The 11,734-nt window shown below is 34.8% G+C and overlaps 1 protein-coding gene across 6 annotated transcripts in view; it reads left to right on the top strand.

The window, feature by feature from the left end:
* The window catches only part of pcdh9 (protocadherin 9), a 225,244-nt gene extending 215,221 nt beyond the window's left edge, over positions 1 to 10,023 (top strand). For all 6 annotated transcript variants that reach the window (XM_015371267.1, XM_015371266.1, XM_015371270.1 and 3 more), the window contains one exon: positions 7,902 to 10,023. In XM_015371267.1, the coding sequence (XP_015226753.1) occupies positions 7,902 to 8,272 (371 nt within the window). In that variant the 3' untranslated portion in view covers positions 8,273 to 10,023. The remainder of the gene's footprint in view (positions 1 to 7,901) is intronic.
* Positions 10,024 to 11,734: the final 1,711 nt, after the last annotated feature.

Below are 11,734 nucleotides of genomic sequence, written 5' to 3'. Positions count from 1 at the left end.
GAGGACTTGGTGTAATATGATACACCAGGATGCAACTGAACTGAAATACTGAGCAGCACAGTTTATATATTCTTCTATTTAGACGGTGAAATGATTTGTTGCCTTTCAGATTTAAGGAAATAAACTTTACAGTCATGCTGAAATGGTACTGGTTGAAGCCAACACACCGCTGTTTTGTAAATGTTCCTTCAGGTATCAATCATCCTAATATAAACGGTCGTGCTCATGTGCTTACCAGTTACCAGTCACATTGATATAAAAATCAATGAAATTGTTCTTATTTTTTGTTTGTTTAACAAATTTTACGAACTGACCCGGTAGGAGCAGTTTATAGGTTTATGTTTCCTCTGTCTTCTTATTTTGAGTATTAGAACAGTTGAGATAACATAATTTGTGAGTTTGTTTTATTGGACCTACTGTATTATGACCTAAAAAATAAAAACAAAATCTGAATGCAGTCAGTAAAATCTATCAAATAATAGATTAGATAAAAAGTAGTTATAACAATAAAAATGTGTCTTACCTTGTAAGAGATGATGGTGAAATCATTTGATAGTATTAAGCAATAAAAACTATGTTGCACTGGAGTTGAGTGAAGTTCACAATTAAAACTTTCCTTTTGGGTAAAGCTTATAATTATTGTATGTAATGGATAATATCTGTTAAATTATGTAATATATTTAATTGTCAATACCATCTAGTGATAAAAGTTGATTTGAAAACTTTTCATTCTTATCTTAAAATAGAAAAAATATTGTATTACTAATCCACAGTAGCAAACTAAATATGAATTTGTTACTACAAGTAGTGATATTCTATCATATGGGTCTTTAAAATTGTTCTTTTGCATTCTATAGTTTCATATTTCCATGACCTGTTCAACAAAGCTTTAACCAGGAGGAAAACAGCAGTACATCAAATGTATGCGGATTATTATTTATTATCCCTGAAACCACTCTCGGATCCTAAAATGCACAATGCGTCTCGGCTACCGTGGATATATTGTGTATCTGCCAGCACACATCATGCAGAGACATGTCTGCAGGAAAATAATACAGCTAAAGACTAAAAGTGTTTTGAAGTGTAGTGAATAGTCCATGGTGACTTGTTCAGCTTCTGCAGTAAAAACATTTCTCCTCTACTCCATCCTATTTTGTATAGGCTACTGTTGTTTGGTTGGAAAGTGCTACACAGATAACATTTGTTGGAAAACGTCTCTGCACTGAGGCAAAAAGTGAGGATGCATTGTATGTCCCCATAGATGTGGTGGAAGATGTTTTTCTGAAGTTCTACCAAATCTCTTTGCTTGTGCCTCCTGGTGAGAGGAAAACACTATACAGCTTTTTAATCAGGGCTTCTATTCACACAGTTTTCTTTGCAGTGTTCTCTTTTCCCAGAACTTTAAGCAGTTTTCACATACAATGAAGGAGCAGAACTACATGTTCTTCGCATCATTGTGCTTGTTCTGTATATTATCAGCTAAGTGCAGCAACACAATGTTTTTATGTTACTTACTGAAGTAGTAATTATAACTGCTAATAACTTTTGCCTTTCAGTGGTAATAACTTGTTATTGAACAGGTTCTGTCCTATTCTTTTACTCACCAACTGTTTGAAATGGCTCCAAAGATATAGAAAAAGGATTCAGTGGATTAAGTTATGAAAAAAATGGTATAACTTTTTCATCTCTTTTGTACCGTACTTTGTTTTTGTTTAACCTGTTTTTTGTTCCCAGCTATTATATTCTACCAGTTTAAGATCATAAAACTACCCAATCATGTTGCACAATAATGTCAAAAAACACATTATGATTTAAATCTCATATTGGAAAATCGGAAATGTTGCTAGAGTACATGCATTTCAATATATATATACAAACTAATCTGAGAATTTTACAGAGAAGTATAAAGTAAAAAAATATTCATTAGTTATCATGTAAGTTATGTAAATGAAACTCTTTCCTCAGCAAGCTTAAGATTTTCTGTTTTAATCATGGATTGTCACCTTCACTTCTCTTTAAGCCTCTCTTTAAATTTGCCTGATCCTTTTTTTTTTCAACCGCCCTTTAATCTGAAACTCAAGCTTTGTCTTCATTTTCTATTTTGACTCCCTCCTGCCCTTCATGTCCTCTCATGAGAAGCAGCTACTGGCCTCAAAGGGAGCACTAGAAAGGATCCATCAGCCAGACTGCTATTCTCAGGAGAATGCATCCTGTGTGTTGCTCTGCTCTGCTCCGTTCACTATTATGTCTATCCAACCTCAGATCGCCTGTACTGTAGATCACAGGCTGCTTTTTCTTTTCTTTTCTTTTCTTTTCTTTTGCAAAACTGATAGAGTTGTAATTCTATGGCTTATTGGACACTGCTAACACATATATTCCCAAGCTATTTGAGGTATCTTTACTACTTGCGTGAACCAGATTTATTTTCAGGGCATAGTTATGATAGGGTATATAATTATGTGCAGTAGTGGGTGTGGTAATGCATTGACCTTATATGTGTTTATGTTGTACTGAGAAAAATCAAAGGGTCAAAAGGAACACCTATTGCAGGTTTAAGGCGCAAAGCTTTAATCTGGGAGACATATCTGGAGGGGTTTTTGAGTACCAGCTGGGGATGTTGGCATGGTACATTTGAGCCTCAGTGCTAGACTAAAACAAAGCCGCATTTATCCCAAATAACAACATCTGGGTATGCTTAACAGCGTGGATAAATAAACAAGCCCTATGGACAATAAATCCCCCCACACTCAATCATTCTCACACACCCCTCTTTCTATTCCCTCTTGGCTTTCCGAAGGCTGTTTTGGTGTGGGACTGGCACATCAGTGCTGATAGTGTGCATCCAATTAATTAGCCAAATGTTATCTCATTAGTGATAGCCAAAAGAGTAAAGCCAGAACACTCCCTTGCAGTTGCAAACATCCTCTGGTCAACACTGAGCTTCTTTCCCTTATCCTCCATAACCTATGATCTGTTGATGCTGAGTAGGAGGACAAAGAGGGGCTTGTGAATGCTGCTTGGTCAAAGCGTCCATCATTAGTGGGCTATTCCTCATGGTGTCCATTTATTCCACAGCTCCTGCAGAATTAAAATCGGACAGCCTCAGGCCTGTCCTAATAGCCCCGCATCACAAGACTGTCTAATGGTTTCTCTGTCTTTAAGGTATCTGTCTTTGTGGACCTCTGCATTATTTTCACAGTGCTGTAAGCAAAAGTCAGCACCATCTGACACACAAATGAATCCCTGGCATTCCTCAACACCTGTGCCTCTATGTTATTTAAAGCACTCAGGGCTCTGCACCAAGCACCAGCCACCAGCTATTTGCTTGTACGTGTCAAGTGTGTGTATGTGTGTGTAAGTATTCTAGGATGAACTTGTTCTCAATAATGTAGAGGCTATGAGCAACAGCTATGCACAGAGAAATAGCAAAAACGAGTTGAAAACCATTTTTTTCAGACATAAAAGAGGAATTGATATATCTTTTGGGGAAAACTGCAGTAAGTCAAAAAGGTATTTAATGTCTTTTAGGGTTTTTTTTTGCACATGAATACAAATAACCTTATTTCTTTTAGAATTAATTATTATTTTTTTAATAGTAGAGATGAAAAATCGGTTCTTTCTATACCCTTCTTTGGATATTTTTGAATATATTCTCCCAAAAAATTAATTTCTGCTAAAACCCACTGCAAAGACTATAGGACTTGTATTATCTGCTCTCCCTTTCAGCAAACCAAAGATTTATAAATTATGTTGGTCTTTGTCATTTAAAAAATAAATCTATTTAATTTTAATAAATGTTCAATTTCATATGTCAATACCTTTATGGAGCTGAATAAAAACTAAACGATCAATGTGCCAAGGTTAAAAAAGTGACACCTGTATGGGTTCCAGGTTGGTGAAATTCATTTAAAAGACCACCCTTGTTTCTTCATTTTTTTTATTCCGAGAATATATGACCCAGAGAATATAATGAAAAAAGAAAAAGGTGTATTAGTTTTATACATGACTGTTATTTTGTTCTTGTTCCTCACCTTGACAACACAGGATTAGGCTTAAATTTAAAGGGCTGTTTGTCAAGCAGGAATATAATGGTGATCCCCAGCTGTTAAAGTGCAAGACCACAGTTGCACTTAAAAATCCATCTTTAGTTCTTCTAAAAAACAGGAGGTAACGTCACTTTTTCTGGGCTCTTGAAGGTACAAACGGATGAAGCAGCTATAGAAATTCAAACGTAACATAAATATATCTTGGCAGATTTAGATTTTAACAATCTTTTTGATTATTCCCTTTAAACCAAAAAGATGTACCTGGCAAAAAAAGACACAAAGATCTCTTAACAGAAAACATATAGATATAAAAGCTCAAATAGTCATTTTTCTATGGTGCATTTAAAAAGCAACAATGCTTATTTGAATTTGTCAACAACCAGGAGGTACCATAGACAACAAAAATATGATAAAAGCAAAAAAGGTAGAACTCTTACACTTGTAAGAGTTTCTACTGCAAATGTAAGAGTTTATACTGTGTCAATGGCCAAGGAAATATGTTTTTAACTAAAAGGATTTTGTTGAGAAGGCAGCATGACGGAAGCATATGGGATTCTACAATCTTGGGTTGGTCCACAGCAAATGTCTAGTCAGCTTAATGTCCTAACTTTGATCACCAAACATTGAGGAGAATATTACTAGTGTCATTAAAGGTGTATCCATTTTAATAAGATCTTGAAAACAGAATGGTACTAGAATATTTCACACTCTAAAGAATGGCAGGGGTGTCTAATAATTTTGATTCTGTTTAAATCTGTTTTATCCAAAACTAGTTCCAGAAAACACCTTAGTACGATATGTTAAAAACGGTACATTTAAACACCATACCCCTCTAAGTGCTGTCTGGCTTTTCACATTCCTAATGATATTATAACAATTTATATATACATATTTAAAGCATTATCATGTCTTGAGTTAAATGATATTGTACAGTTTGCATGTTTTCATTTAGTCAAACTTAACAGTTGGCTTACAAAGGTTAAAAGTGTAGTTATAATTAGTTATTGTTTGCGCTTTTGACTTCTGTGTACATTTGCTAGTCTCCTGTAGAGAACATGTATTTGGTCCATTTGAAACATGCCAGCTAACTTCCTAAAAGGTCTTTTATTCAAGTATTATCTGTTATTTTTCTGAAAGAGGTGGGGGTAATTACAGTTAATTAACTATTGGGCACAGTATCTACATGCTAATGGGCATGTTATAACATCAAGAAAATTGGAAAGAATCATGCATCATTGATACTCACCAGTCTGCTCTTAAATAAGCAAAATAAGACATAAATACACCAAATACCAATGTTGCATTCAGATATACTCTGATTCATGAACCTTTCATGTTCCATTATTTCCCAAATAATGTGAATTTGGGGAAAGGCCATCAGTGACATCATGATTGGGATGCTTTCATTGTAGACATTTATCTACCAATACAAAAAAAAAAAAAATCCAAATGTCACATAAATGGCAGGTCTGTAAGTAGTTTCTGTGCTCCTCACTGCACATCCTGAACATGATCACAGCCTTTCCTGTCTTTGCATCTCCTTTCTCTAACAGCTCCTAAGATTTGGCTTTGGCAATCTTTATTAAAGGAATTATTACCACCTCCATTTTGATATAACGCATGCACACTTGTTTAATGTCTTTCATTTAGAAACAGAATGGAACGTACAGGGCTGGTACATATCCTAAGTACTGAATCATGCATGCCAGTTGGGGGACTATGTTGAATAGATCTGATGAGAAACAATCTGGTCTGTTAAACTAAAGTAAAACCAAATGAGCCAAACTGGATGTTAACTTTGTGTGGCAAGTACCCATATTTACATCATATCAATGTTGTCTAAATATGGTGGCATATTTTTGTTTAATTAGCTATAAAATGAGAAAGACATGGTATTTACAATGTAGGAGTCAAACAATCTAAAACAAACTTCCTTTTTATAGTTTATGAATTACACAATCAAGATCATTTAACTTATATAAAAAAAACCTTCAACACTGTAAAAATGCTAATAAATGCTATAATTGGTTAATATATTCCCACTTTTAAAACCATATTTTCACTCTTGGTTTAGTTTGGCAAAGAAAACATATTTATTACCTGTTTGATGTTTTTGTTTTTACACCATGCATATAACCTTTTGTAGCTGTTACATGAGCATAACTCTCACAATACATTTCTTGTATGAATGATTTATGTATGTCTCATTATTATTCCTAACTCAAGATTGAATGAAGAAATATAGTGCAGTATTTGGCCCTAAAGGATTTCTTGTGTTTTATCTTTTTTGTCACACCTAACTAGTTTAGGTTACCAGACAAATTAAAATGTTAAAGCAAAGTAACCCTAGTAGATCCAAAAAGTGGTATTCTTACATTTAGATTATCAAAAGAAAAAGATTTTAAAACCACCAAAACCCTATGCAAAAGTAATTACCCCATCAAGTTACAAATTTGTAACTACCAGTTTATCCCAACCTTGGGTGCAAAACCATTGTTTATTTACAAAAGCAGGTATTGAGTTTTTAGCCTGCCTTTCTTTGCAGAATTTATTTAAACAACCACAATAGGGAGCTTTTCAGCATGAACTAGCTATTTAATAATACGCCATGGCATTTGTCGGATTTATGTCCACACTTTGACCAGGTCAATCCAAAGCCTTTTTTTTTGCCTTTTTAAAACTCTTACTTTCTGTCATTGACACATGGAGTTCAGGATTTTCTACTCCTTAATTATAACAGGTCTAAACTAAAGCAACCTTATACTGTCATACCAGTATGTCAGACTATATTTCCCCGCGTCTCCTGGGGGCTCCGGCATTGCGGTGGCTCCCTGGCGCCTTCGCTCTTGGGGTCCCTTTGGGCGTCTGAGGCTTTGGGTCTCCCAGCACTGGACTTGGTGCTCAGGGGGGGGGGCGCCTCTTCGGCTCTTCACAAACACTATTGAGCATTCTTTCTTTGAATAAACTTTACATGCACAAGTGCACTCTCACAAACAACTACAGGTGCTTGGTTCCAGGTACTTACAGATTCACTTCCATAAAGAAAGCCAATATTCTTATCTTCAGGTAACACAGAATACATGTCAGATTATATAATACTACTTATATTTTAGCGATAGTATCTAGGTGTTACTTTATTGTATGTCCGTTGGTTGTGCTGTTCTTTTTACATCTCTTTGCAGTTGATGAAGCAGACTGAAAATGTTTTATCGTTATCTCCTTTTCATCTCCTCTTTCTTTCATCTTTTCTCCTTTTTTCTGTTGTTCCTTTCCTGTTCTACTTACATTGCAGTGTCCATATAATCTGCAAAACTCCCTGCATAATAACAATAAAGCAATTTATATGCATAAATCAAGCGGAACACTATAGCGATAGCCGTACTGCTCCACTTGTGAAAGTAAAATCTGTTGGGCTCTTTTTGGCATCAAGACAATTGTTCTTATTGCCACATCGCCATACAGGACACTGAAAAAAAAAAAAAAAAGACTGTATTTCCCTTTTCTGAAATCAGTTTTTGTTGCTTTAATTAAACATGGATACTAATACAGTATATCTTACAAAAAATGACTAAATTTACTGTTTTTTTTTTGCTTTGTTTTTAAATGGAGCCTTATTTTCTCCAAGTTCTTGTTTGTCATTTTATTATATGGCCTTTTCTTAAAGGGTAAGTGGAGCCTTATCAAGTCCTGGCAATCCTAAACACTTTATGCAACAGTCATTTACCTACAGTATTCACACATTTGAACTAATTTAATTAAAATACTCTGCTCTGTATGTAAACTTAATAGGTATAATTGTGTGTCCTAAGGCTTTAAGTAGTGTTATTTAAAATGAATTTTGACCTTTTTTTTCAGATGGACCCCTGGGACCACGTGGGCTTGTGGAAGCTACAGAGATGTGCACACAGGAGTGCCTTGTCCTCGGACATTCAGACAACTGTTGGATGCCTCCCACGTTAGGATCATACCAGCAGCCTAAGTCGCCTGTGTCCAGCTTTGGCTCTCAGCGGGAATGGGGTCAGAAGGACAAACTTCTCAATGGACACACTCTGTCAAGAACCTGGAAAAATGAAAGTGGACGGTCAGAGCATTTTGGCGACAGGAAGCAGTTTGGGAGTGGGGAAGGACATTTCACCTGCAGCAGCAGAGCTGACATTCCTTTGGTGAGTCTGAAGTCTTGCCAATCAGCATCCTGCCCAGACAGTCCAAAAGACCAGCAGCTATAAAAGAGACTTTCCTTTGCTGCTACAAATCTTTAAGTTTGGACAAACTAAGCAGGTGAGGTCTCTCATCTGGCTTCACCGTGAATTTCATTGGTTTATTTGTTGTCTCAATTTTTCCAACTTAAGTTGATGCTTCTGCAGTCTAATAACCACATGTATTGTGTAGGATACAAAATAGTGCTAATGCGAGTTCTCCACATAAAAATGGTTCTACTACTCCACAATAAGCCTTTTTTGCCAGGATTCTCCCCAAATAACCTTTTCCGTCCACTTCTTTTGGGGACACTGAATGAAGGACTTACATAAAACTGAAAAAGAGGGAAAAAAACAACTGGCAGGCCAATATATACAAATATTTGTGGTGTGATGTTATTGAGCTGTTTGGGACTATATTAATCAACACAATCAAAGAAAAATGTGATTATGTTTCAAGAAAATGTTGTTCTTATATCACTTGTTTGTGGACACTTGCTTATTCTGTCATTGTCTCTGTGTTTGTAAATAATACTTATTAACCCCAACCATGTACCTGTAATATTCACAGTTAGTAGGACAGTTTTTGGCAGTTCTTTTGTCATCAAAATTAGTTCATCAGGATTTGAGAATTTCAGCTGGACAAAGATCTAAAATATGACATTTTGTCCAAAAGGAAAGCATCCATCTCAAATTTTGTTTCTCTTGATTTTAATTAAAAAAAAGAAACTCTAGACACATAATTTATTGTCACCTTATCAATTCTATTCAAGTGCTGCAAAACCTGAAAGGTAAATCTGTTTTAATTTCTTCTTAGAAAAACAAAAGAAACAAAAAAAAAAAGCTTTATGAAGGATGTCAGTGCTCAACATGTGCATTACAAAGCAGAAAAGCTCCAAAAGCTCTCTGATTTTGAAAGTGTTTAGTAAACATAAATAGCAATATATTTGTAAATCGCTAAATGTTTTAACTAAGGATGATCTTATTGTATAGATTTTCTTCAATTTGTGATTTCACTGAGAGCAATATCTCAGTAGTACCTGCAATCTATTGACCTATTTATGTAAATATACATATATATGTATTATTTCCACAGACTATTATTTTCCATACATAAGAAGGACACAGGTTATGATAACACTTTAATCACTGTGCCTTCATAATGTTTCTTCAAACACTTAAATGTTCTATTTAAATGACATGTTGGCAACAGAAAATGTCCAGTCTGAAAATTAAATGCCTTATGCATTAAGTGTTTGCCAAATTTAAGGAAATAACCACACTAATTTAAAAGTGTAAGCTCAAAGTCACCAAACAAGGACAAAAAAAAAGGCATGGACAGTCTGTGTGTCAATCATGAAAGATTAATTTTCATTTCACCATCTGAAAAGGTTGGTTTTCACAGCATGGGCGGCAAATACACAACGGAAAAGCATGCAAAAAGATATAACTTGTACAATTTTTCATTTTTGTCTTTCCTTTTACTATTTGAGATTGGGGTGATGGGTAGAGTTGATTTTGTGCATTAAGAGTAATTCTGTTTGTAAAGCACTTTCACGTTTATGTCACAATATGAAACTATTAAGTGGGATGGAGTGATTTGCTTATTGCAGTATGTTTATTAGTTGTGAGGGTGTTTACCATCACCCATACAGAAACAGTTAATCCTTGTTACTTCACAGGTATACAGCTAATGCAATAAATGTTTTAATTATGTGTATGCTTTTTTTGCGTACAAAATGACAACATCAGGAAATCTGTGTCCTTTTTGTGAATAAATACCCACATAAACCATGGACTTTTATTTAATGAAATTCGGGCTTTAATATTGAACATCTTTCTGCCTAATTAGAGTAATTTCATTTCCCTAAAAAACTGGAAAATCATCCTAATTATCTCTCTTTTACTACTTGACACATTTTCTCTGTAAACACATTTACTTATGAACAAAGCAGAAACAGACTTGTTAAAATATCCTCCAAGAAAGTCTTTCTCCACAAACCGTTGCTCTATTTTCCATCTTGCATCCTTATAGAAAATAAAAGCCTCTTAAAAATAATACTTTCAGGGTCACCATGGTACAAACAGACAGCTATAAGAAATCCTAATAGACATAACCCAATGAATTTTCCTTTACAAGGTAACCATGGAAATAGAGTTTGACCCTTCACAGAAAAATTCACATTATAAAATGAGTTGTATTTTTATGGTGTAATTTCATCCCAATTACAGAATATTTAAAATATGTGGAATTATATGTTATCTCATACAGGTTCTCATTTTTTCTTAAAACTTAAATAGAGGAGAAATTATTTTTTTTCATTACTCCACAGAGGACCACTTGAGCTTTTCTCTTTAAAGTATAAACTGGATGGTATTGAAAGCAGCAGAAATAACAAAGGATAGAAAAAACCCTCATAATACACCTAGCTTCTCCAGGTGGGTCAGGAAACTAGGGTCAACATAGGTGAATACAACATCAGACATGTGTACAGTATTTTGTTACTTAGCATTCCTCTTCTGAATTTCTTTAATAATGGCTTCAGGAATCATTTAAAAATAGCACTGGTGATAAATAAATAAATCAGTCATTAATATTTGTTTTTTACAGTGAAAATCAGTAAAAGCTTTTCATGATTGTCATTGTACTTAATTTACATTTTTTTCATTTGAAATCTTAAGCGTCAGTTCCATGTCACATTAAACACCCTTGAGTCACTTCCATATCCTAGATTTGTATGCAGATTATTTATTTTCCTCTCATTTTATTCTTGATGTATTTTAAACACACTAACTTAGAAAACATTAAAGGACAAACATACTAAGCATTTTCTTTTTGTTTATGCAAGATAATATATTTCAAAGCAGGGTATTGAAAAAAACTACGATGGTGTCATTGTTTTTCAATGACTGTATTACAACGACCTCAAACAAATGGAAGCATCTTAAAGTAAATCATTTACTAATTATACAGACTGTCATCTATGAATGCAAGTAGGTATACACCTTTTTATTCTAAAAAATACAAGACTCAAAAAGCATATATTTAAAGCTCAAAGTTGAAAATAAACATGCCAATCTTTCCATTAACTTTCCATTAGCATACTGACATGGTGTATTTGAAAATGGTGTATTTAAAAATACATCAATTCTTATAGGCTGCACAGGGAAGCAGTGGGTAGCTCTGCTGCCCCGGACTAAGAAGGTTTTGGGTTTGATACCCTTTCTGCATGGATTTCGCATGTTCTCCCTGTGCATGCCTGAGTTCTCTCTGGGTACCTTGGCTTCCTCCCAAAGTCTAAAAACATGACTGTTAGGTTAATATGCCTCTCTAAATTCTCCTTATGTGTCAGTGTGTGTGTGTGTGTGTGTGTGTGTGTGTGTGTGTGTGTGTGTGTGTGTGTGTGTGTGTGTGTGTGTGTGTGTGTGTGTATGTGTGGGAGTGGGTGTGTGTGTTTGAATGTATGGTTGATCATCTCTGTTTGTCTCTGT

The sequence above is a fragment of the Cyprinodon variegatus genome, unplaced genomic scaffold (genome assembly GCF_000732505.1).
Source record: "Cyprinodon variegatus isolate N-32 unplaced genomic scaffold, C_variegatus-1.0 Scaffold55, whole genome shotgun sequence".
In the NCBI taxonomy this organism is placed as follows: domain Eukaryota; kingdom Metazoa; phylum Chordata; class Actinopteri; order Cyprinodontiformes; family Cyprinodontidae; genus Cyprinodon; species Cyprinodon variegatus.
Note: the sequence above shows the minus strand (reverse complement) of the source record. Positions and strands in the feature narration are given on the sequence as shown.